A 27,594-nucleotide genomic window follows, 5' to 3' on the forward strand; every position below is an offset into this window, starting at 1 on the left:
TGTGTTGTAGTATTTACCTGATGCCATGACAATCCACGCACTTTGACATTACGTGATGGTGCCGAAATCGGTCGCCGAAATCAATGAATCACTTGATTGGAAGGTGTGTTACTTCATCAAGGCAATTGCTGAAGAAGAAGCGACACCGGACGGGAAAAGATTACCATAATGTTTGTTGATTTACATCAGCTTCCATCCGCAGGTATTTGGGTTTGGATCAATCGACGGACAGAGCTTCCCCCGAGCGATGGTCACGGTGGTTAATCACATCGACACTGGTTGAACGCCGGACGACCACCAATCGCAGGCTTAGCGATGTCCCAAATTTAGTCATCTAACCTTGAAATGAAATAAAATCATCGTTTTGTTATTTTGGAGGTGGAACAGGTTTTGAGGTGTCATAGTCAAATTGATGCTATAAGTATTTGGAACTATTGTCATTTATCGTATTTTCGAATGAGGATGGATCATCATTTAAATAGCGGTTATCATAAATCTGGCTGAAGCTGTCTAACCGAGCTACAATTATTCTAACCTTGAGAACGAGTAACATAGAAGAAAAAGATTGTGGCTCGAGATAATCGTAATACCTTTTAAAGGTGATTTCTCTTTCGTAGCGGTTTTTGGAAATTGAAAGCTTTTCGAATAATCTTGATGAATATTTGTAGCTCTTCTTGATATCAACAAGTCTTGCGATGGTCTCTGTATCTTAATGATACAGATTATTGCCCAGAAATGTTAATTGAAAGTTCAATTAGCGACAGAGTGGGACTGAAAGAATTATCTATGACACTGATCACTATGCCCTTTAAAGTTCACTCAAAGGTTTTCTGTAAATATCTGTACATAAAATGAGTAGCAAAACATTTCAAACTCCCCTTCTTTTAAGTGTAGTGTTAAACATATTATTCGTTTAAATCATTGAATCATTGGGTATCAATAGATATTACACTGAAGTAGTTCAAGTACATCCTCTAAACGGTTATCGCATGGTGGTGTGAAGATCGTTCGGTTCACTAGTTGAAACAGATGGTTAAAATGTGGCAATCTGCTATTCGAAGAGTGAGGATTACAACAGCTCATAACCCCCTACTTGATTTGATTGAGATTTTTCTGCTTAGTAGTGCTTAGTAGTTGGCCTTTGAGATGGTTCAAGAGCTTGTTGGTTATAAGAACGAGTTTTTCTCCGAGGCATGTGAATTCAGTGGGAAAAAATTGGCTTCTATGTGTTTGAAGAAAGAATGTACTTCTATGTGATAGAATGTCCTGTGTCAAATATTTATTGTGAAACAGAAAGGTTTCAACAGATCACATAACTTACAAGCTATCCGAGATTAAAAAGGCCTTCAGTACGCATAATCTTATTACATCATATCAATAATGAGTGACAGTTTCACTGGAAGTAATAAACCATCTAGTTCATCACGTCCATCCCGGTAAGGAACCAACGCATGACATCAGCGGCAGATCAAACACGTACGGTCAGGCGTGTGAAACAAGATATGTGACCGATCGTTAATGTGTGGATGTTTTCGGGAGGATTTTCCAATCTCCTTTGCCGATTGTTGCATTTCTTGGCGGTCAAAAAACCTTCCCAATCCACCCCCCCCCCCCCTCCCCTTTCTTAAATCATCATCGTATTCTTTTCACGCACACTAAAAGTGCCGCCCGAGCAACGTTTACATGCGCACGGAGAATTAATGTCGGTAATAACGCGACTCGAAACGGAGCGTGGACGATCTGGTCTGGTGTTATTTGGGGTTTCCTTACCGGCACAGTGGAACGCGCTTTAGTCTTAATTATGGCTCGTTTAAATGTTGAGCCAGCTCTACATGTGGACGCGGATTGGTGCTGGCAGTAGGTCGTTGCGTGGTAACAAGGGATACTGACGGCATGCCGCAGGGGTACCACGGATGGCAGAAGTCAATGGCAATAAATAACGAATATCAAGTGTCGTCGCTCCGGATGAACAAGGGAAGCCACCCATGACATCACCTTATTAACTGAACGCCACTAGTCACTAGCGTCACAGACAAATTGTTTCAGAGTCTGGTGTTATGTGGAGTTTCACTGAAGAGGATCAGTATGCATCATATGGTCATAGATTTTTGTGCAATGAACAAGATATGTGTGACTGTACTAGCTATGTACAAAAATAGAAATATTATGATTGAAAAAAAAAACGTACATTGCTCCTAGCGCCACATTAACCGGACAATGCACTTAGTAGCGGTTGAAACTGTCGTAGAGATCAAAGTAACTAGCTCGAACGAAACAGTTCCCACCATTATGGATGAGTACAGGAATGTCTACGAATGATCACGATGAGTGATCTGCACCACACTTAAACAGTATCGATTGTTTCAATCGAATAAGCGAAAGACACAAGAAAAACGACGAACAAAAAATAGAAAACAAAACAAACGCTTCATCTTTGAGCCATTTCCGTGGGGAAGTTGCTGGAGCTGGGTGGACCATCTGATGTGCTGCCTGTAAGTCAACAGACAAGTTGGCACTATCATAACCACCAACTCGCTGCCGGATGGTTTCAACCTTTCCGGGTTCGAGTTTCGCTGTGGTATTTGTTTGGAATGCTTCTTCCGTGCATCTCCCGTGCACGCTGTCAAGCGGTCACCCGTAACAGGAACACATGATTTCCCGCACTGTTTAAAATAGCAAAAACGGATGGATCGGCGGCTATTTATAGTCCCGTTCCTAATGCGTCCCATATACACTAAAAGATGTCGAAAAGGCGCGCCGTCGGCGTTTATGTCGATGGACTTTGGTAATGTAGCTTAGGTTTGGCCTGGATCGACAATATTCAGTGGCAATCCAACCAGGCAAAAGAATATAGATGAAGAGCATCAAAAACAGGAACAATTAGAAAGATCATTTTTAATATTTGTATAGTTCTATGGATGAGTTTTGATTCTATCACTTTGTTTCAAATACTTTTTTGATTAAATTTCGATATGGGATCATAACAATACAATGTTTTTAATGTTCCAAAGATAAAATAAGCAAATGCATGTGGTGCCCCAATCCCAATGTGCCCGATGCCACTAACAAAAAGGAACACCCAATTTTAATGAACTCATTCAACAACTCCACGCATATTTGGAATAGGAGTGAGGATGAAAAGATTCCCGCTCCGATGTGTCCCGCCGGCCCGCATAGAATCTGCCCGGCACGTGATTCCCACACGAGACCCAATTTGGTTGCTGCACCATACGAGCTGGCGTTTGACGGGACAAACGATCACTTTGAAGCACTTTATCTCCATTTCACGCTGACAAAGTGTTCGCTTCCGGTGCACGAGCGAGCAGCACTTGGATCGTTGGGCCGCACGGGCGGCAGCACCGACCGATGGGGAAGAAGAAAGAAGGATGATTCCTAATCCGCAGGATGATATCATACCACTTTGCGTGGTCAAAACTGTTGCCATACGATTTCATTAGCATTGTGAACAGTGTATATGCATATAGGCTCAAATGACCACAAGCCGAGCACAAGATTCGCTGAGAATGATGCGCGCTCCCTTCCTGCGATTGCTCCACCCATCGTCCCAGCGGCGGTTGTTGGTGGGAAATTGTGCTCGTGTCAATTTACTTGCAGACCACGCAGCTTTCTTAGCAGCGCCGGGCCCAAAGCCGTGTCCGGGTCCGACGGGTTTGTTTGCGTTTTTCATTTACATATATTCTAACACGGGGCGCGATTGTGATGATGATCGGCCTACGTTACAGAGTACCGGCAGAGCGATCGTTTTGTGCATTGGCTTCATTTGCGTGGCAAGAGACTGTCCGCTAAGATTTGTACAGTGTAGCGCGAATATACGTTCATCTAGCATTGTGAGACATATTATTATAAATTGTTAATAGTGTTTTTTTCTTAGCTAATCTCCAGATTAAGAAACTGTTGATTGTATATCAACAATACAAGATTGCATAAATCAACAATACAAGATACAGAGTTGAATTTATTGCTATACATATCGAAACTGCACTACTTGTCTTGGCCACATTGTTGTATTTTATTGCTGCACACATTTTAATTACCTTTAATTACTGAGGGTCTTCAGTAGCACTCGATACTGAAAAACGAAACTATGTACAATTTAAAATTAATAATAATCGTTCCAATCATTCAGCAACAGTGTAGAACATCATGTCGTCTCGGGAAAGTGTAACGCAACTCGGGAATCAATTGAACCAATCATGATACAATTTTTCCTCGTTAGCGGCAGAGTCATTAATGGGACGCCATTCAACTTTTTGTTCGTTTCGATTCTTTCACTATCACTTGATTGTAACAGCTCCATTGCATCGTTGTCACAATGATGTAATAATTATATCAATTGCACCGGTCAAAGGATGTAAACCCTTGCCTCGAAACATCGTTCGCTCCTTTCTTCGTGACGCACTGTATGAGCGCACTGGCTCAGCTGCTCACGCGGCTCATCAAGTAAGCCGCTCTCCATGCTAATCTGGTGGTTTACTCGATGCGACTGCGCATGAAAAAGCTTTTTGCCGTTGTGCAACTCCGCTCGGTAATGCCTCTGCACTAATGCTAATCGTAAAAATGTATACGGTGCCCGGTCCGAGTGTTTGTCGGCGGCTGCGAGATTTTACTTTATTCGCTGGAATGCTTAGAGGGGAACGAATGGTGCAAGGATACCTTCCCCATGGCAGAATTGTTGGGTTGGGTTTGAATTAACACCATAAACACACTGGCGTTAGTAGCCGTTATATGAGTTAGGATTCGATGGCGCAAGAAATAAGCCGCCACTGGCGCCCAAAGCTGACGATTGCCCTTCATGGGAGTTTTAAGGTTTCGCAAGCGGGCCCCAACCATCAGTTCACAGCTGTTTGACCTATTTTGACCATATGTTCTCTTTGGTGTGCATACTTTGTGGTCTGTCCTGGTATTCGAACTGTTTTAACAGCTTATTGTTGTAATTGTACCAAGTGTACATAACGCGTTTAAAATATTTTTCAAAATTATTTAAAAAAAAGGCATTAACTTACATTCATTGAGCTATATCATCGTTCTTTCGTTACTTTTGTAAGTAAACAGTTTGATTGTAAGCGTTTTAATAACATATTCGAAGTATGCTTATTACCAAGACATGATTATCGACACTCTGTACGGCAATTGCGACCAAATGATCCGGTAAATGACAACTTTAAGATGTGTTTCTTGCACTTATGTTCATCTCGCGTTTTTCTTCTTCCATTGACCCTTCCGAAGAATGTGAACATGAGAAAGATGCTACGTGCAACTCATCTACGAGCAGAATTTTTGTTTCTCTTGTTTCGCTCATGGTGAACCATCATCGACCGAATAGAGTTGTTGGAGGAGTGGATGGAGAGACATTATCACTCCCTTCTACGATCTGACACGTGTTTTGCTTCGTATATTTTACGTTGATTGTTGATCAGATAAAAGAAGTTATGAATGAGACGCAACAGGAGATGAGCTGAGATTGTTTCAAACAAAATTCCTTTGTTTAGGTGATGTTTTTTGGTGCACATTCTTGGGTTTGTTTTCGATGCATTAAAATCATACGCTGCACACCGAAAAACCAGTGTACATTCTACCGGAACTAAAGAATTCCGCTAGAACTTGAACAATACGAGAGGAACGCTTCTACTCTGAGTGGAAAACATAATAGAGCTGTTCATCATCTTCCCAAACGTTACACTTTTTGAGTTTTTCTTCCATCCCAATCATCCTCTGCTCTGTTCGTGCCGTTCCAAGCCCACCAGCAACAGCGTCCCGAGCGTTCCGTCCGCCAAAAATGGGCTAGCAAATGAACCCTCCGGGCAGGAAGTATCTCGCTCGTTGCCAGTGCTGCCGGCGCATGGACTGTACGCTCGGTGTGCTCACTTTGTTTCACATTACTTTACGCTGCCCTTTGCCGAATCCTACCGACCCCGTCGACGAGTGGACAGGCCATCGACCACCAGCAACACCTAATAAACGAGCGAAAAATGAGCGCGTCGTGATGCCGGTGGTTAAAATTGCTGTCGCGTGCTCGGAATATTTGATTAAACGCGATTTCGGGGCTGACTTCTTGGTGGTGCAAACGAACAGCCAAGAGAGCGGAGCGCGTTCAACGGCACACAGCGAAAGTGACTGCGCCACAGTATCAGTCAAAATGGGTCCTTCAACGTTTCGGCACAACGGTGGGGGGAAGAATGGTTTAATAAAAAAAAACACACATTGTGTCATTCTGGATGCAATTTCGTACCAAAACCGGCAAACACGGTGGTTGGAAAGATTTTCCGTTCATTGTAGAAGAGTAAAAAAAAATATATCTTGCCATCGATTTTTGGGTTGTCTTGTGAAAAAGTTTCACCCTTACCAATGGCTTTTTTTGTAATATTTTTAAGCTTTGTTGTTGGACAGTGTAAGCAGTGTGTGAAATTAAAAACTTTAGCGATCGACTTTTTTAACAGCCTCTTTCCTCCCATTTCCTCCACAGAGTGCCCGGGACAGCGATCTGGTGTTCGAAGATGAAAAGCCAACCGACTCATCAAACTTTGACAGGCTAATGGATATGGAGAATCAAGAAAATCTTCGATTATTTGCCGCTCAATCGAAGCCCACGTTTGACCATTCCGACGAGTCGGTGGACATCGGTGAGCCAAACGGGAGCGACGAGCTGTCCTACGTCTCGGACGACGTCGAGGAGTTCGGCGAGGACGACAATGAGGCCGAAAATGAGGCCGACAATGAGGTTTCACTGCCGAATGAAACGCCAAGCGATGACTCCAGCCAGAACTGGCTGGTGCGCAACGTGAAGCGCATCAAGCGCAGTCTGGACAGCTTGTGGAGCGGCTCACAGCCAGCCGAAGCTGACCGCAGCAACGGCACCAAGCATGGCAAGCAGAAGAAAAAGGCAAGCGCCCAGGAAAAGCCACAGAAGCTGAAGAACAAAAAGAAAGCGCAGCTAACGAAAGAAGAGCGACAGCTGAGGCGCGAGCAGAAGCTGGCAAAGGATGCTGCTTCGGTCACGCAAACGACAACTACCCGGCGGTCCGGTTCCGGTGTGCATCAGAAACAACATCAGGCTCACAATGCGATACCGGCCGTTGGCGGTAAGTCGAGCAAGCTCGGTGGCATACGTCCTAAGCGCCAGTACGATACGTTCGCCGACTCCGAAGGCAGCGGTTTCGAGGGTTCCGGTGAATCGGCACCCGGAGAAGATACGTGGACATTCTGTAAGTATAACCATCGTCCGGTAGGCAATGAGAATTCGCTTTACTGAGATTAACTTTTTTTTTTGTAGATAAAATGACAATCACGCTGGATGAACCGTTCCACAGCAGTATGCGCGATCCTCGTCAGAATGCCGAAAAGCTATCGCACGTCAATACGCTGGTGAAGAACCTGATCGATGAGGCACTGCGGACGGACTTTGTGGTGACAGCGAAACGCTTTGAGTGAGTAGCAAACGATGCATTTAATTTAATTTTCGTTAATGTTAATGGCCTATTTAACGGTTGAATTAGACACAGAATAATTCAATTCAGATATAAGAAAGATAAACATTCCCAAGGGTAAGGGGGATTCCGGTTCAGGCGAAGCAGCGTGCCGAAACAAAACACGAAGCGAAATAATCCGAACAGTCAAAATGAACAAATCACCGCTCTTGCATGCAATATTGCATGCTAAATCGGCTAAGCTTTCGGTTCATCCGTGAGATTGGCTGCAGATTGGTTCATCCGTGGGATTCGGATTGACGACTGGTGCTCGCAAGTGAGTGAGGAAGAATTTACAACACGAATGGAGTTTCTCACTTGTTGTTTTGCCGTCTCGCTTCATCTTTTGCTCACGCGTGAGTGAACGGAGATTTGGCGCAATTTTTACACGACTAGCTTACATACCGAGCACCACGTGGTTGAAAGCATAATTGGGATACTGGGATTATTAGTTACGTTTTACTCGATCGAACACACATTGTTGCGCTTAGTTTACGATATTGAAATGTAATGTTGTTGAACATAAAGGTATTAATTTTTTGTTACAAATTTTAGCCCATATCCGTCCAGCAACCAGCTAACACTGGTAACGCTCGAGCTGAATGCACCGAAAGACTTCAACCTGGACGAAATGGAGGATAGAATCCGTTCCCAGCTTGAGAGCGGTCACTACGAATTGCGCCCGGACGGTCTTTCCCTAGTGCTGGCAGATGACACCGGTAAATATGGCGTATCACCCATTTTAGGCATCCCATTCCTAGGACTTTTTTTAAGATCTAGCAGCGTAGTACCCTCACCAGCCCACCCTTTGAATGAATAATTTCTTTTGCGTGTGTGTGTGTTGCGTTACTGCAACGCGGGTGGTTTGTTTGAGTATGTATACATACACTTTAACCGAAGAATGCTGGATTAAACTTCCGCAGTGACTTCCACTTTACTCGACGGCAACATGACAGACGTGCGAGATTTCGTTCACGCACGGTCCCTTTGCTGCACACTCTACCCCATGCACCGTTGCCCCTTATGTTAACGCTTTCCCTGTCCTGTTCCCATTCATGTTCCGGCGTTCCCGCGTTCCTACGCTTGCTACGCGCAGGTGTAGATGCTGACGATCTAGGCAAGGATGAGGTCATTCTTGAACCCTTCCCGGCTCTGTCCCGGGATCCCGTCCGCGGCCCCGCCCGCGACCCCGTCCGCGACCCCGTCCGCGACCCCGTCCGCGACCCCATCCGCGACGATGAAGGCGACGAGGAGGAGGACGATGAGGAGGACGAAGACGAGGATTACGCTACCGATCGACCGATCGGTGGCCCGAACGACGTGGATGACGTGGAGCCGACCACGGTGCGGGCTCGCTTCGGCGATTACGATGCGGAGGAAACGCAGGATCTGTGCCGGGGCGACGACAAAGTGCGGTGCGGCAAGACGTCCGTGTACATTTGTGCGGTCCAGTGGTGTGACGGCCGCCCCGACTGTCCCAACGGCGAAGATGAAAACGCACCCGAGTGCCAAAGTTGGTTATGATTTATTTCATTGTTTGCTCTGTTGCCCTCCGCGTCTTCGCGTTTCGCACACTTTGGCTTGCTCTATTGTTTTGTTTGTTACCTTCCATTATCCCGCTGCTTTTCTGTGGGTAGCTTCCAATCCAATGATCTTGCCTGGGCTTCATTCTTCACCAACTGCTACTGTGTGTGTGTGTTTTTTCGGGTTTCTGTTTGATTTTCCCATTTTATTTGGATTCATCCGATCTAATTTCATCTGTTCATTTGCTATGATTCGAATACTTTGTAAAAGTTTTTTGTTTTGATCATAACTAAAACAAATTTGTGCTGTTGTTCTCTTTCATGAGATTTTTCATTTCACGCCTTATGTCACTAACTATCTCATTTCAAGAAACTTAACCTTGGGGCTAAAACCATAATCGCTTTCTTTCCACATTGTCTGGATGCTGTTTGCGTTTCATATTTTCTAAGAACAATATCATCATCGTGCATCGATTATCATCAAAGTCTGAAAACCTCTAGACGCTCCTTTATCTCTTTCGCCAACCACACTGTTTATCCTACTTCCATCTGCATTTGGTTCCTGTGCGTTACTGTGTGCGTTTTTGTGCTCTTGTTTTGTCCTTGTTCTGTTTTGAGTAAGTCCTTATAGATCTTTGTGTGTGTGTGCGTGTGTGTCTGCTACCTTAAAATCAATGAAGCAATTTCAGGAACCTCCAATCTGTGAGTTGGTTCACGTGGCTTAATCAGCTAATATTCTTCATGCGGTAATAGCGATTCCAAATCACACGACTGTCAATGCTTTCGGCGGGGTTCAGTAACAAAAATTAAACTCTTATTGGTTTGCTCTTTCATCGGTGTGCCGCCTTGTCCGTCGCCATTTTCAACGCTTCACTTGATCATTTTGTAACGGGTAACGTTTATTGATTTGCAATTGTTTACCCTTTTTTCCCACACATCTATTTTTGCCGTGCAACACACACACACCAATCAGAGTGCGAAAAGGATGAGTTTTCATGCGACGGAACCAGATGTGTATCGCTTGCGAAGAAGTGCGACGGCCATCGTGACTGTAGCGACGGACAGGATGAAGCCGACTGTCCCTCGACGGGTAAGTGTAATTTTTATTTCATTTTTTCCCTCGCTTTTCGTATTTTTTATATGTTTTGTTTAAAAAAAGACATTATTTGTTTGCAAGAAACATGAAACCAAAAGGTTCTTATTTTTCCATTCAACTTTAAGTCTTTCGTTGCCACACAATCCAATGGCAAGTAAAATCGAGTGTCGTTCCATTTTCACCACCTCCAGGGTGGGCAAGAAATAAAATGAACACTGAGTTCCGTGGGTGGGCAGCAGTACAGAGTGACAACCGGGCGTCGTCCACCAGGCAGCATCCAGTTGTGTGTTTTTGCCCACGCAAAGCAAAACGCATCGCACCCAGCACGGCTGCACGGTTTCGTGCTTCATGCTCGGGTGCGCAAAAGTTTCCGCCCCATTTTGTGGTGTGTGCCGTTTGGTGCGATGATGATGGGTTTTGTGTATGTGTGTGTGTGTGTTCGTTATCATTTATACTTGCCGCGTGCAAGGACAGGACGACAACGCATAATTTCAGAGCAGCATCCTTTCCGGCGTGAGAGTCGAAGTCACTCGTGGAGCATTTTCCGCCCTATCCAGACGTTTTGTGTGTGTGTGTTTTTTTTTCTCCGCGTACAATTTCCAACCCTCGAAGAAAACCGTCGCGCTTCCCGTACAGTCGGTCGGGTCGGTTTCATCGATGTACCGGAATGCTTGGACACCCTTCAAGACTCGACTCATTGCTGTACCACCCGCGGTGCGACTAATGTATGCTCTCGTTTCGGGATTCAATGCCATCGGGCGAATGAATTTTCCCTTCCGAGCTATAGTTGGGGTCTGTATGTTTTTTGTTCTCCTACTGGGTGTGTGTGTGTTACAGTTCTGTTTACTCTAGAAAAGTTGTTGCTGTTAGTTATGTTATTGTTACACCACGTGGAACGCCCTACTTCAAGGCGTTTTTCATTCGGCCCTTTTAAATCGAAACCGCAGCGAAAACAAATATTACACCCGGTTTTTAGAGGTTGAATTTATTTACTTTCCAGCGTCGTAAATCAAAATCCTACCAAACGGTTCCATCCTAAAGGCCGCATTATTTGCAGGGAGCGTGTAATCAAAGGGTGAGCTTTTGGTGCGCGTAACTGTGCATTTGAATTCTGCACTGTAATTATAAATATGTTTCGTTACATAGAAAACTTATTTGAAACCAATAGTATCTGCAAAAAAGGCACAAAAAGGTTCAAATAGGCTTTTACTACTAACTAACACCACTAAGCAAATGTGAAAGAGTGGTGTGATTTTATTTTATTAAAAAAGGTTTCATTAAAGTTATGCCACATTCAGTTGCCTTTGTTACACCTAAGCCTTTCTACAAAAGCACATCCGGTCGACGAGTTAGGAACAGGTTCATAAATGAAAGATAACCCTTGTCGAAATGTGACGAAAAGCTTTTCAAAAGGAATCTCAATCGATTAAACTAGTGTAAAAAAACACAACGAGATTGAACTAAAAACCAAAAACCGAACGAAAGGATGATCATATTACGAACCTCTCCTGAGGGCTGTTGGGTAGGCCAATACACACATGCCTACAGGAAATTCAATCCACGCTATGAAGTGGTGTACCGATGTTTTATTGAAGTGTGTCGCGCTAGTTGATATGAACCGGAGCGATTTTTGATTTTTGGAGCGATGAGATTAGAGCGTTACATGAATCTAATTCGCTGTCCACGCATGCATTGAGAGCTTTTATTTTATCAATCATCTGATGCACCGGCAACATAACACGATACGTGGGGTGGCATCGTGACGATTTTTTTTTTTAGAATTTCGCTCCTCTGCTTGTACCTGGCAGCAGTGAGGGAACATGATGTTACCGACATGAGCGTAAAAAGAGTGGTAATTTAAAATTCCTCTTGAAGAGCCTCACTCAGGTGAACATCGGCACCGCCGGGGGCTCGTTCCACAGAGTGTGCAGTAGGTTGATGCTGCACCGGTGGCGGCATAAATCCTGCGACACCGACACGAACTCATTTGACACCCGAATGAAGGCATCAAGGGATTCGATGGCGGTGTTGAAAAATGTTTGGTACGACGTGAGAATTCGCCGGGATTTGTTTTCCACGCTGCGGAAGCGTACGGAGCGAAAACGTGCACCGGTCGACGCCCGTTTGGCTCGTTGCGGAAGGTCAGGACGACAAACTGACACCGACAGAGGGACGCCAATGGGCACGGCATGCATGTCATCAAGCGTGTAAAAAATCCATCCTTTCATTGAAGGATTCCTTCGGCAGTGTGAGAGGGAGAAAAACGCCAACCGTATCGCAAACGTTATCTCTGCAGATTTATAGATCAAACATGTTTCATTACCACGAACATGATGTGTAGGCATACTGCCTTCCGTCTTCCTCTTGCACTTACTCATACATACACACACACACACAAACCCTTAAAGTTAAAAGCAGATGCCCCGGAAGAGCGATACGATCGTTTGCGCTAAGATGTGCTGACGGTACGAGAGCAGTCGATGCGATTTTTATTTTCCGCTTTCGCCATTTTCAGCACCTCAGTGCATGCATACACACTCCCCCCCCCCCACTTCGGCCAGCAGGGGAATGCAGGTCACTTTTCTTAGGACGACGCTCCCGCCCGTTCGTCATAGATGTATGCAAATGCAGGGTGCAATATGCATATCGCTAATTGGTCGAATCTAATTACTAGACGCTGCTGCTACTTGTCGGTGTGTGTGTGTGTGCCCCGTTTGTGCCCTGTTACTGCGAGACGTTGGGCTCATCTGTGCGCCCGTTTGCCGAGCAGCGAGTCTTGTAAATCGTGAGAGGAACCACTTAAAGTTCCACAGTTCCGGATGGTAGCCTAGAAAGCATAAAAGTGAAACTATTTTCGGTCCAGCTTCCGTGCGTTTGGCTTAGAACGGTGTAGATGCAAGTTCGCCCTACGTTTGAAGGGTGGTGAGAAGGGAATGTTTTAAGCGTGGCCTAGATTATGGTTGGTTTGTGTAGATGAGCATCTATTCCGTGGCGCGGTGCCTTTAAATCGATTCACAGCGAAGCCGCTCAAGATAGAGCATTATTATTTGTCTCAATTATGTCACATCGATTGCCACTTCCTAGAATATATTTTTATTCTAATCATGCATATGGAATCTAGATGTATGTTTTTTTCTGTGTCAACGAAGAACTTATTGTTAATTCATAAAGATAACGAGCAGAGGTGTATAAGTCCTCATTGCTATTAGGATATATTTATTTGCTTATAGACATTTAAATCTATTGAAAGATAACATAATAAAAAAATAAAAGTAAATTTATGGTATTAAATAACTAGAATTTCTAAAACAATAAAATCTGCAAGTATTCTCCATTTTGTAGCTTATTGAAAGATTCGGATTTTTTTAAATAAAATTCAAATAGTTACACATTTTAAAGAAAATTCTTAGCGGAACGACCGAAAAATAATGGAAAGGAACCATTTGAACAAGGTTTAATTGAATCACCACCCTCAAACAACAGGTTTCGTTTTGGTTTCATTATCTCAAGTAGTATATAAGTATAATCATATCCTTTGGTCTTAGAAACACAAAAGAATCCTCTATTGAGGTGTGAGCCATCTGAAGTGTTGATTGCAGTGTTTACACAAGAGCCTTACGAGATGATGACCGCACGAGGAAATATTTTGTAGGAAGGCGGCTATTAACGTATATTTTCTAGCTGGATTCTACCTTTTTGAAAAGTGTTTTCTGAACCGGAAAAAGGATCCTGTTTCATTATCATTTGAGATGTAGTTTTTTTTAAAGTTTAGTGAATATACTTGAATCTCATTGCAATTAGGTTTATGGTTGTTCATCTCAAACTCCTCAGGAGGGAAGATATCATATGGTCTTTTCCATTTTCAAAGTTATGCAGCGCATAATTAATTTCACTCCATCTTTAAACTGGCGGGTTTATTGTAGTATATCTATTCTCATTCACTGCTTTATTTATCACAGAACATTGCGCTACGTTTACCAAATCTGACCGGCTAAATAGCAGTAACTCAGCCACGAGCTATTTCTGAGCTGGAGTCTGGTCAATTCTAGGGCCTCGCTGTCCGTTTGCTCCGTTTCCAAGCGAAGAAGCGAACAACTTTCTATTATACAGGGGCTTCATGCAGTTCATTATCGTATCGGTTTCGCTAATGAATTGTTCTAGCGTAGATTTACTACTCCTCCACAGAAACTTTTCATCGGTCAGACGACTGTGTTTTGCAAATGCCGGTCTAGGGCTTTCTCCTGTCCGTAGGAGAGCAGCTGAGAGCAAACAGTCTCACACGTAAATAAAATGTTGCTAGGGATTCCGCCAAACAAGAGATACGATAGACGACAAATATGATTTGACCCAGCTTACCTATAAAAATGTCATCAAGTTAAAAACGAGAGCACGGCGCATATCGTACAACCACGATCTAACCTCCAAGACAGTAACGTTTACTGTCTTGCCGGCACAGGCCAATCGGGCGGGAACAAAACGCCAATCTACAGTAATCACGATAGGTTTTACATACCAGCGGCCCCCGGCCGATCCATTTTGCGCAAGTTTGTCAGACGAAGCCACACAAATTGGACGGTGGCAATCGCTTTTTAAAAACTCGCTACCAAACAGCTATCGCGGCCAGCGTTTGCATGGTGTGCGCTGATACGGAGCTTCGTTTTTGTCTCAACCGATTCCAATTCGATTGCGTGACTTCAAATATTTATTATGAGCCGCACACAAACTTCTAACGAATTGGGCTGTGCTTTGGCTTGCCGCGAGGTTAGGATTGAGAACGTTTTCAGCACAGCAAAACTTAGACCCTAGCTACTCTGCCCCGCGTCTATTATTAACTGCTTTTCCGTTTACCGATGGTTTGGAAGAGACAGACAAAAAACTCATTGGCAAAAATTAAGTTTTACTAAGTTTTTGTACAAGATAATCGGAAAGAGATAGAGTTAGTTTTTATGAAACGTTCAAGACTAACTCAGCCTCGAAAACCTCCTGCCTGAAAGGGATGTTTCGCGAACCATCTGAACGGGTGTTTTGTTTATTACGATGTGCAATTCCATTTCGTTTCTTATTTTAAACATTTGCACGCAATTTGTTTTACTGACTTTGAACATTTGTTTGCGTTACCAGAAAACAGTGAGGAACACGAGAAATCGTTTAATTAACTAGAAATGAAACCTTGTTGACATCACATGCCGTCTGAAATGTTCCGATAATATTATTTTATAATCGTTAAGTTTGATATTTTGCTAAGGTCGTTAATAATAGCGAATAGTTTTAATAGTTACTCGATAAGCCGTCATAAGAAAAGATTGATGAATATCCTACAAAAATTCAAAGTTCCGTATGGTAACAGATCGTATCATTATCCGTACAATTTGATTTACAGTAGGTTTGATTGGGCAATTGTGAAGCAAGGCACGTGCCTCAATTCATTCACCCCATTTTATAATCCATTAAGCACGATTCGATACGCAAGCAATACTTCTCCCTCCCGCGGTAGTAAAACGTCAAAATTTTAGAAATTTATTAAACGCATTCTTCAGTAAGCTGCATTCCATAAACTTTGATTGCTGCTAAAGTTCATTACTCTTGATCTCTCTTTACAAAGGAAACATAGCAACTCTCTTGCTTAGCATCTCTAAGCACACACTCGCACACAAGCAAAGCTGGTCCCTAGCTACAGCTAAAACCCCAACGACAATTAATGCGCGTGGAGCGCCTGCTGCCGCGATCAAACTTTTGCCCTTCGGGCGCCTACTGCAGCTGTGTCTATTCTATTCGCACACATCAGCTAGATGCTGGAACAAATGCACCGAGTCATATGTTGATATCATCACCCCACTGAATCCCACCGCATATTATTTACATTAAATGACACGATCTTGCAGATCTAGCCAAACGGATCACACAGGCAGCGGCGCTGCACCAAAGCCGGCCGGGATAGGCGGCGTTGCTTGCGAGCGATGGAATATTATTTTTAGTGCTTACTGTGCCACTCTGGAATGTCGCTTCGCTTGCGCTGGGGCGCGGGGGACGCGGGTTCATCCAGTTCAGCCCGCCAAAATGCAGGCATTCATCGCTGACTGGGCGAGAGCGGTAGTTCGCGCGGGACAGATTTTCTCCCTCACGGGAGAGGTTTGCTCGGGACCGTGTGCGTCTGACGGGGTCTGATTGATATGGCGCGTTCCAGAAACCCTCCGCAACACATCAGCCGGCGGCCAGAGTGTGAGTGGTTATCATAGACGTTCGTTCTAACACCTCGCGATTGGAAATTGATTGGTTCAATTGGGTTCGATTTGGCGCATTGCTCGCACTCCGACATCACTTCGGTTCGGAAAGCAATCTAGCATTAACGTCGGCGCCTGCTTACGCACCCGACGGCTCCCGTACTACTCCCTGATCGGGTCAGTGCGTGACCCAACCAACCCATAAAACCGTGCGCCAACCGTGGCTCGAGACAAGACAGTGGTAGCCTTTCTTCGGGGAATTGATTGCAAAAAGCAAAACGAATTGACATGAGCGCGAATTGGTGTTAAGCGTTTTTTAAAAACAGTACTTAAACCGCTATCACTTCCCATCACAGGGCACCAACCGTTCGCAGCAAACATCGCCCAGGCCCGGCGTTTGATTGCTCTCATGTTGCGTGATAATTTATGATGGTGCAAATTTGCTACGACATCTCCCGGGCCACACTCGCTGCGGCCACCTCACTCTCCACTTTCCGGGGCGTAAATATGTCTTGCCTCAAAAAACCGTTGATACTAAACTGCGCCTGGGGTCAGAGTGCGCCCGTAGTTTGATCAATTCCGTCACACCGTCGTGTACAATCGTGACTTCTGATTTTTTTTTTCCTCCCCATTTTCACCCTTCATTAGAAACCCTGTGCGCTTAAAGGACAGCGCCGCGCATACACTGCCAGCAGAAGTTGCGTTTCCCGCCATGGTCAGGGTGCTGCGGTTTCAGTTCATTTGTTCAACTGATAAACGAACTGCGCTCGGAGTTGGGTGGAAAATTTGAACCACCTCTAGGGCCAAGAATGTTCCCCTGCTCCCTTCTCAAGGGACGTTGTATGCGTGCGAGTGAGATAGTTGATGTCAACCGTATTTTCGCGAAGCGAATTGTCTCCACAACCGGGGCCGCGGAAGGATGTTTTATTAAATCGATAATTACATTAAAACTCTTTCACGTGGCCGCTTGAAGCTCGTGTGGCTGGGCAAAGACAAGCAAAAGGTGGATGAAAAATATTAACTAAACTAAATACCGATGCCAAGCGTGTTTGCTATTGGATCTGGGGAGGAATGGGGAGAGGCATTACGGGTGAGAGTTTCGAAAATTAGATCGCCGAACTTTCGGAATGACCTTCTTTGTGTACGGTTGTGTGTCTCTTACTTCGGTCCCAATGGAATGGTCCGCCGATTGGTTGGTCTTAGGGTCGCTCGTGATATACCGTTTGAAAGGGTTTGATTTTTATGACTTACTCAATCGACTGTGCCACCGGTCGGGGCATTCAGTAAGCGCTGGAATGCATAGAAAACGAAGTAATGTTTGTCTCTTCAAACCTTGTTAACGAAGGGTACTCGAAAAGTTAGAGCTTGCTTGTTGATCTATTTCTTATTTTATACTGTATCAGGTATTATTACAGGCTTGAGATGCTCTTAGTTGATTATTAATTAAAGATTAAATTTAAAAAAACATTATTAGCTCACATCATGTCAAGGAATAAATATAAAATACGTGATTAGGTCACGATTGATTGGCATATTCATTGACTGCCAACGAAAATGACTAAAATAATCGTGCCATTGATGTTTATTAAAGTGATGCAATTTGATGAACAGTTTTAACAACCGATAGCTAGTATGTATAAAACATACCTGATCGTTCGAATAATTCTCTGCCGTACAAGATTCCAACCAAGGAGAGCAAGCGTTCTTAGCTGGAGCTGGATGAAGGAAAAAACAGTAGTAATAAAATAAATTCCCATTAGGAATAAATATCACAAAAGCTTAATTTATGACAGCGTCATAAATTACACAACACAAATTGAAACTGCGGCTTCAAGTGATTTGCATTCAGCTGCATCTGCGAGCCCTGATGCACTACACACATGATTAATGCCGCGCTCATCTAGCGCTAGCGGCACTGTGTTGTTTTATTGTTTCTGTTTATACAGGGCGGGCATGTGAGAGCGTTTTTTTGTGCTCATAGTCTCATCAGTGTTTTCGATTTCAATCAGGCACGAGAAGGAATGCAAAAAACGCACCAGCTAAAGCGCCAGTACAGTGGGTGGTTCAAGGTTTTCCCGGATAAAAAAAATAGCTAGGATTGGATCACTTGACATTCTTGTTGCGAGAATCGTGATTGTGTATGTGCACATCCCTTCGCGTCATCTTCAGGGATGGAAATTTCTTCTTTTTTTCGATGGAAAAAAGTGCACCATTTCGCACAAAAAGGCCATTTCTACTAAAAAGACACACATCGTGGCATGGGGTTTTCCATCGGCTGGCTGCAAGAAGATCAACATAAATCAACGAATCAACGGTGATGACGCGATCCTAACTTCTTGCCATGCATTGCGATGAGTTCCTGGCGATAGGATGCTGTCGGTTGCTGGAGATGTTTGATGGGGCTTTCCCATCGATAGCGTTCAGGTACTGGCACTATGTGACTGTGCTGCAATTTTACCAGCACAAACAAACATACTATTACCACCAAGCGTGCATAATTGGGTGCGCCTGTCGATAGGCCTAAACTTTACCGCTAATAACTCATTGCTCATTTGCTACTGAAACAAAGCAAAAACTCAACAACAACACCACGGGCACACTCTACGGGCAATCAAAAACCAATACCGCCAAAGGGTTCATTTCCGTTCGGTTCACGCTCGAAAAGGTTTGCCGGCCTGGAGATGAGTAACCCGCACTTCCTTCGCTCGGGCGTGCTCTCGCGAGCGCTGCGCTCACAAGGCAGCAGCAGAGCGCGATAGTAACCGAGTCGGCCAGTCGTACGCCCGCTAGTACGTTAGTCGGTGCTGGAAAACGAAACAGTGCGGACGCATCTTGAGCTGCTCAGGACGTCCTTCCGCGGTGTTCCATTGTACAAACGCTGGCGTATGTGTGTGTGTGTGCGTGCGTTTCTGTGTAGGGGGTGGGAGTGATCGTGTGCCCAGTGACACTCTCTGCTGGCGCTTATTAGTTTAGTTTACAGTTTTCGGTGAATATCCGCTGATCCGGTGGGAATAGATGTGTGTTACAATTTTCAATGCCGTGTTGTTCGCCGTGTCTGCTGTTGATCGTGTGTAGCTCTAGGGGTTGCTGGTGCCGGTGGACTTGAGTCATGCCCTAGCTGTTGGGTGTGTTCGATCGCGGGTGTGTTTTGCTGACACTTCATTTGTCAGGCGCGTATTTTACGGCGCTGAACTGGTGCCAACTGTCCTCACGCTCGCGGGGAGGAAGAAGTTGCGAGGTTTATCTTGGAGCACAATTCAGGTTTAATTTACATTTTCATCTGCATAAAGCTAACGCGCGCGGTCTAATGGCATGCGGATCGCTTTCGTTCTCAGAATCCGTTGGCGTGCGAAGAAGCACATTTTCACATACCGTAATGATCGTGTTGCGCTTACACCGACGGTTTCAGTTATAACTGTGTGATCGTTTTGGGATAGGGCTGGTCATATGGGCAGTGAGAAATGAAACAATCCTACGGGAACATTTCACTCCAAGTTAAAATGTGGTACAAATTCCACAAAGCCAATCCCCTGATCTGTTTTTTGCGATGTTTTTGCTTCATTGAAAGAGATGAGATACTTTAAATTGTTCAATTTAATAGATTTTTAAAGGCGACGTACATTCACATTCAAACGACCGTACATGGTACCTCCTTCCCATATATTTTAAAACACAATAATTCCATTCGTCCCCAGTGACTATTATTAGGCATATATTTCATGCTTCACAAATGTAAGACGTTTCACTGGTGTTCTAGTGTGCGATCTAATCTAATGTGCTTTTACTCAGAACCGTTATCATAATTTTAACTCATGAGTGTCGAAAAGCCAACCTGTGTTATGACGGCTAAGTGAAGAATGGACATGGAACGGATCGCTCTTAAGTGACCTTTACCGCCGATGATAATGCTGTACGGTTCGTGCGATTGTGAAATTGTACATCGAAAATGGAACCAAAGCTCGTGTGTATAATTATGAACCAAATTCAAGGTTATTTTTGTCGTCAGAATGAATTGCTGACTGATGAGTGCAGCGCAGGATAGATTATCTCCGAGCGGCATGCTACAGCCAAGATTTTAAAATAATCAATTCTTCAAAAATGTTTGCTTCAAGTACTAAGTTGAGCCACAAAACAATAAAACTTGTATGTGCATGTGTGTGTGTGCTTAGTTTTGTGCGCCTATTTTGCGTGATGATACAACTTTGCCATCGGTTGTGATCATTCACCACCGCGAGTGCACTGGACGGTACGACGATGCAGTTTGGTGCGCTCAAGCCCATTATCGTTCAGCAACTGTTTACACTTTGCTCATCCACCTTAGCCATTGGCTGTGTCGTCGGCATTGTCGTGCAGTGTCATCATATTCGTTCATTAGCCGAGCAAGGTGTTGATGGTTTCCTGGCGTGACAGAAATCTGCCGTGGTACTGTTTTTTTACTATTATTTTAATGTTCTATCCTTTAACTCCGTTCCAAAGGGAGAAAATAAGCACCCAAACGCAAAGGTGAATAATGGCTAAGTCAAACAGTTGAGAAATTCTCGTCCGTTCTAACGGCAATGGATAGAGGCTGTTTATATGCAGGATTTTTTCTTCTAACGGTGCATAAAAGTTAAATTTTATTATCGTTGCACTCAAAATGCTCTTTCAGAAAGCAGTCCTTTACATTACTCTGATACGTTCTTGCGTTTACCTAAATCTTGCACTAAACGAGCATCATAAGCAGGGGGGTATCCAAGGGCAGAGTTTTTCTTATTTTTCATGCTTCATCCAAAGCTGCATCTTGCGACTTAGCCGCCTTTGAGCTACCACGAAAAATTGGATAAAAAATTATTAAATTCTCTGTCAATTTGTTTGCGCGGCGCTGATTTAGCCGCTGTGTGTGTGTGTGAGAAACAGAAGCGACGGGAATGTTATGGGCTAGGTTATTTTTTCTTGCGAAGAGACGGAACGTTCTTCGCTAGAAATGTAACATCAACATAAGCCAAAAAACATAACAGAAAATGCCAACACTGAAAGCTTTTACTCACGGCTTGCCTGTCTAGGTGAAAGAAGCGGGAGAAAGAAATTTGATTTTTTCCACCTTCTTTCCTTCGCGTCACGCTAATGGTTCCTCTTGTTTTGGCAGTAATACACTGTCTCGTAACGCAAACGATCGCAACATATGTGTGCGTGCATAGCGCGTATGATGTGATTCTAATGCGACTGTGTTGGTGGTTTTTTTAAAGGGCAAAACATGGTTTAACATACACATTTTGCTAGAACATTTATATCTCAAAGGTGATAAATCTTGCTGCCTCTTAGCAAGACTTGTAATAAATTTATGACCTTCCTTGTTGTAACTCATACCCACACAGAATGTAAATCACTTCAACAAATCGAAACCAATTTGTCGCTAAGAACATAATTTACAAAAAATTGATTACTGCACCGGAATGGGGACAAATGGTTGTAATGTGGTTAGTTGAATGTTCATGCATGCAATAACTAGACATCTCAGGCACACAGCCTGCGTATTGGAGCAGAGAAGAGTCGCAGCATAGACTCTGCTGTCCTCGCCCATCGTCCGATAACCTACAGGGCGCGGACATGGTCGTAAAAATGGGGAATTTTTAAACCAACATGTGGTGCCTCGATAAGAACACACAAAACCTCTGATCGCTGTATGGTAGTGAGCGCAAAAAATAATAATGGTTTACTGTGAAGAAGCAAATGAAAATGAAATACGCTGCAATCGGCTCGCAGCAAAAATCTCAATGAACGCGGGACCTCGGGACGATCCTTGATTGTACCGCCACACTATCAGCATCTTCAAGTATCACCACTGGCAGGGTGCGGATTTGGACTTTGTTGTGGTTAGAATTGTTATATTTATTTTAACGCCACCACATAAGCGATGATCATGGCCGCATCCTTTCCCAGCCGGCGACTCCGTATGCCGTCCGTGCTCCATTAAAATCAATACAACACCGGCGGGCCAAGCCATTGATGTGTGCTAACATGATGTATGTACTTTGCATTGGCCCCGAGACCCGTCTGATAGTGAGCAGTTTGCCCTATCCTTCCGGCCGGCAGGGTCAGCTGTAGGGTTATTGTTATTACTTTTTTGCTGTTCAAACTAGCAATAAATACATTACAAACGAAGATGAACACAAACATGAAATTTGGTGGCCTTTAACGTTGGTCGATTTAAACACATATATTTACGTCATTGTCATCTCTACGGACAGAAAATAATGCCAATCCTCCTTTCAACTGTCTGGAACTTTCCACGAGCAGGTTGAGCATGCAGCATGCTCTTCTGTAGATTGTTGTTAATTGAAATTGCCTATTAGAATAATGCATCATGTCCATGCTATCATCGCCATGTATTTCATAAGGAACGTCAATTAGTTTGCGCATATAAAAAAATCTGACCCAGAAGTGGTTCGCGTGGTAAAAGAGGAATGATGTCACCTTCCATCAATCCCGATGGATGAGCTTACAACAAAGTCTGTTCGAAATGCATTTCACGAATTAATTTACCAATCAATTTCCTTTTCAAATTGATGTAAGTGCTCTTGCCTCGGAAGTAGATGTACTATTGTGTCAACGGTGTGTACGAAGAAATGTCATATGAGTTAATTGTTTTACGTAAACATTATTTTTAATAATTATTTCATAAAGTACTTCAACACCATTTCTTTTTATACCTAACTGCTGTGTTTTTAGATTACAAAAAAATGTCTTTGTATTAATTTTTAAGACGCAAATGTTTATCGAATGTTACGGTATTCAACACAGGAAAGGCAGGAAAAAGATCTGCCTCAAAAAATATTCATCAGCTTTACTCTCTACCCTACGCAGACAATTCCCATCTTTTCTAAATGGGACATAGCATCCCTCCCCTCTTTGAACAAAAAGGATACGTTGAAAGCAAATAAAAGGAGCCACAGCGCCGGAAGAACCCCCAAAATAGCGCGTAAAGTGTGGCACAGATCCGTGCGATGCGTCTCGGTGCAGGCTCCTAGGGCAGGAAGTAATGACATTAAAAAGTTAATGGCCGTGCGGACATTAATTGACTTGAAGGCGCCGTAACAGTGGTTGCGCGTAGGAAGAAAGACAGCGCGCTTATGCGTTGATTTAAAAATCGGGAGCGGGAAACTTTAAAACCCTAACCAGAGTCAGGGGCGGGATGAGTTTGCCTGGCAAATAGAAAACATTACAAGACGCACGGTGATTCATTTCACTGTTTTGCTAGCGCTTGCTGCAAAGTCTTCCGGCCCCCCGGGTCCTGGGTCCAAGAAGGCGGACGTCTGTTATTTTGCATCGATCAATCGGTCAAGTACTCGAGAGTTTGAGATCGGGCGCCATGGTAAAGTGTTTTGTTTGCTCCACCAGGCACGTACACAGGGGCAATGCATCCCGCGGCCCACTTGCTTGCAATGGACTGGCACCACCAGCGCACCACACCACGGATGCTGCACACAGTCTGCTCTCTGTGTGCTCCGACCTCCGATGCCGCGCTTGGCGACATCGGTCGTGCCGCTGAGATCATAGCCACGTCGCCTGCGGTGGTCCCAGTCAGTCAATGGCCGGAAAAGTGCAACCACAGTGGACTGTTCGGAAGCGATCGCACTGGATACTGCAATAAGGGCGCTCCCGATCGTGGCCGAGGGACCGCCCAGATGACCAGTGCCGACACATCAGCACGGTTTTGCCCGATCATAAATTACTCAATTAAGAAGCAATACAAACTTTAGAAATACGTTTCAATTTGCCACACTTGGCCGCTTTGCATAAAGGACTGGGAGAACTAGGAAGCTATGCCCTCGCAGTCCATCACAGCCCGTGCTTTAACAGGTTCGAAGGGGTTCGGTTTGTTACTTTGAAGAATGAATAGAGCACGTTTGTTGGCTTGCTTGACGGACGTAGCCAAAGCTACGTTGATAAATTAATACAGATTATCTAGAAGCGCATGCATTGCTGCTACTCCCTCCGTTCAGGCATCCATTGCTTCCGGGGAGGCCACGCCGCTGACAGCAACAACGAGTTGACGAGTTGACGGATGTCCGCTTACCCGTAGGATGTTTGGCTGTTGGTTAATTCTTGCCGCTAGCCTCTATGCTTCCCCGAGGGGTTTTCTTTGGCAAAGGTTGATGATTGGTCTGCGTTGGCGAGCCAGGATTAGGGCGAGTCTTAACGAATCCCTTTAATTTTCTTGGCTAACCCACATCCCTACCCACCGTACTTGACTTCCGATCCGTTCGGCTCCTTGCTGGACGCATCATGTCATGTCATAACGCAACAACAAGAACAGCACAGCAAGCTAGTGGGCAGCATCCGGCAACAAGCGCGTGAGAGAGGGAGCGTTAGTGAGCTTAAAAAATGTGTAAATAATGAAAACTATTAATATTAATTGACCGGCGACCTCCAGCAGCACTGGGCACAGCCGACATCGCACCGAAGGGACAAGGCAGCCGAAGGGCAAACTATTAGCGATCCGGTTGAGCTAAAAACCATTACCTCATCGTTGCTGCCGTGTTGTTCTTGGCATAGTGAAATCAGCCCAACCCTAACCGGCCCCGGCCGAACTGACCCATTGCTCATTGTATGCATACGTTTATTTTAGGAGCGTTTAAAATCTTGTAACTTTCCCAAACATGTACCGGAACGAGTGAGTGAGTGCACGGAGTGAAGAAAACTGGCGTGTGTGGTGTGAGTGTACCATTCTCGTCTTGGGTGGGTAGATAGGGAGGTAAAGGCCGAGCAGTAGTGATTGTTGCTGGTCAGTTTAAAGCCGAGTGGTGTTGGTTTGCTGTTGATCCTGCTGCGGCGGGAGATTAGCAACAACGCCGCCTCCTGGTGAAACGGTGTGTTGGTGTGTGTGTGTTGGATGTGTCTTTTGTGCGTTACATCGACATAATATCGCAATCTGTACGTGAATCATCAAAACAGCCAGTAGAAAATAAAAGACAACTCTCGGGATAATCTGGGGACGAGAGGTGCGTTACGGTGGATGTAAAATGTTTTCTGCCAACTCGCGAGCTGCCTTATGGCTGGCAGTTCTTCTCGTAGTTAGCATAGAACGCGCTAGTGGACAAGGTAAGACTATTTATTGAACACCATGGAAAATGATCACAAACATAATTTAAATAATATCGAAACATTAAATTTAAAAAAATATCCACTTTAAATGAAATAAAACGAACAAATAACTCTAATTAATTGGGACAGAAATACTGTATGCTTGGCTTTAAAATATAATCATCATGTTTTTTTGTCTAGAGAAAGAAGCAAAAAATATGTCGAAAAATACTTTCAAACAATCCTGATTACTTTTACTTGTTCCTACTTTTATACAGAATAAAAAAGGTAACTTTTGACAATCACGATAGTTTTGTGCAATTATCAAAAATAAAACAGTGTCTAACTTAAATTAGACATAACAAATTATACTACATCGCACAACTAGGCATAACTTACTTAAAATACCAAGAAAGTCAAATCTGCCTGACTGATGCACTTGCTCGTGAAATACCGTACGAGAATTAATTTCCTTTGTTTTTCTTTCATGGGTTAAAAAAATCACAGATAGCAGTGAATTAAAAAAGGGCATGGCGAATTCATCATTAATGCGCAATAGCGATGTCAAAGAAGAGGTTTATATACAAAATAAGAATAGTTTTCAGGCGCACCTTACTGCACCTATGAGTACAATGGTTGCGCTTCGCCACACTTTTTAGAAAATACACATAACCAGCCCTTTACTTATGTTTACAGCGTTGTGAGACGGCAAACATGTTTGTTATGAAGAATGCGTACTTTTTTCCCCAAACTAATTTTGCGTGTTTGCTTGAAAGACAAAAAATGAATTGTGTTATTGACGCTTAAAATGTCTAGCAAAAAACTGAATAAAATCAATTACAACAGGTAGTTCAAGAAACAACTTTGATCTGCACAATTCTATAAATCGTTAATGATCTTCACAGTGCTTTAAATTTGACTTGTCCATACAAAACATGTTTTCCTGTACAATATTTCCCATCAATTCTACGTCTGTTGTTTTGCTGACAAAGAAGAAAATTAAAAGGCGCCTACACTGTTCCATCAAATGAACCGCTTAGTTAAACCAAAAACTATGTAGTGTTCGTTGTTACTGCCCATGACGGAAATACATTCTGCCGAGTACACCCGGTAGCTTTGTCAGAGCTATTTTAGGGACTCCATCCACCTCCATTCGATTGTGTGTGCACACGTGCACACGCTTTCCGGAGCGCCAACAACCTGCCAACATCTGCCAGCTGGTTGTGTTCAATTTTTATTGCACTAATCTCAACACCTTCTCTGCAAACGCAGCGTGACATCACTGGGCGGCCAACGTGCATCGCCGAAACGGTGCACTGGTGCAGTTCCCTTCAATTGCATCCTATTTTTGGATGCAGTATGCCCGTGTAACTCTCGCCCCAGAGCGAAGTCTCGGCAAAAAGGCTCAACCTGCCGTGTGCACTCAGCGTACACGCAGAATGAATAATTCAATGCAATTCTATCGCCGGGCAGGTTGCCGGAACATGAGCCAACAATCAATCAATGTTCCTCAAACCACAGCACAGTTTTTGGTCGTGATTGTTTTGTTTAAATGATTTGTTCTGCCGTTCAAGATAATTGCAAATGTAAACAAAACTAGCATTAAGCCATTCATTATGACAGCGTTCGTTGCGTGCCTGACTGACTCTGCACAACAATGCAACAGGCGATAGTGGAAAAAAAACAAACCGATCCCAGCTAGTGACACTCATTGGTGTGCCACACCTGGTGTTTGCTCTCGGTGGTATCAAAAGAAACCATCTTTTCCGATGAAACACAGCCACCCCACGATTAAACAGACTCGCGTCACACTGAGACGGGCACAATAAAGCCCCCAAACGCCGTATTCAATTAAAAATGTGCCACGTTTTTATTAAATCTCTTTCCTTTTCCTCGCCCAGTGCCACACCAGGAAAGTTGCACGGGGGAAAAAATTGCCCATTTTTTGCCGTTTGGTATGGGCGAGCAGCTCACGGGAGTTCTATTCCCCTCGGTGACGCACACAACGCGCCTCACAAGCGAATCTAGCACGTGCACAATACCGCGGCGTGGTCCAGTTCCGCGCCACACACGGCAGCCAGTTCCACGCACACGTTGCACTCGACGCACGGCGCTAGCTGTCAAAATATCTCGACACTGTAGAGCACGGACACAACACACAATTGTTTTTCTTGCCTGTACACACCGGATTAACTCCTGGCAATGCC

At 44.1% G+C, this 27,594-nt stretch overlaps 1 protein-coding gene across 50 annotated transcripts in view; it reads left to right on the top strand.

Annotated features, from left to right (window-relative positions):
- The window catches only part of LOC1274328 (basement membrane-specific heparan sulfate proteoglycan core protein), a 96,550-nt gene that overhangs the window by 26,852 nt on the left and 42,104 nt on the right, over positions 1–27,594 (top strand). For 23 of the 50 annotated variants that reach the window (XM_061647696.1, XM_061647708.1, XM_061647719.1 and 20 more), the window contains exons 3-7: positions 6,485–7,223; positions 7,292–7,445; positions 8,040–8,203; positions 8,581–8,997; positions 9,981–10,097. In XM_061647696.1, the coding sequence (XP_061503680.1) occupies positions 6,485–7,223; positions 7,292–7,445; positions 8,040–8,203; positions 8,581–8,997; positions 9,981–10,097 (1,591 nt within the window). Of the gene's footprint in view, positions 1–6,484; positions 7,224–7,291; positions 7,446–8,039; positions 8,204–8,580; positions 8,998–9,980; positions 10,098–19,090; positions 19,342–24,932; positions 25,406–27,594 lie in introns of those variants that run through there. The other 27 variants (XM_061647721.1, XM_061647724.1, XM_061647727.1 and 24 more) reach the window with 12 other exon arrangements.

The sequence above is a fragment of the Anopheles gambiae genome, chromosome 2, assembly GCF_943734735.2.
Source record: "Anopheles gambiae chromosome 2, idAnoGambNW_F1_1, whole genome shotgun sequence".
Lineage (NCBI taxonomy): Eukaryota > Metazoa > Arthropoda > Insecta > Diptera > Culicidae > Anopheles > Anopheles gambiae.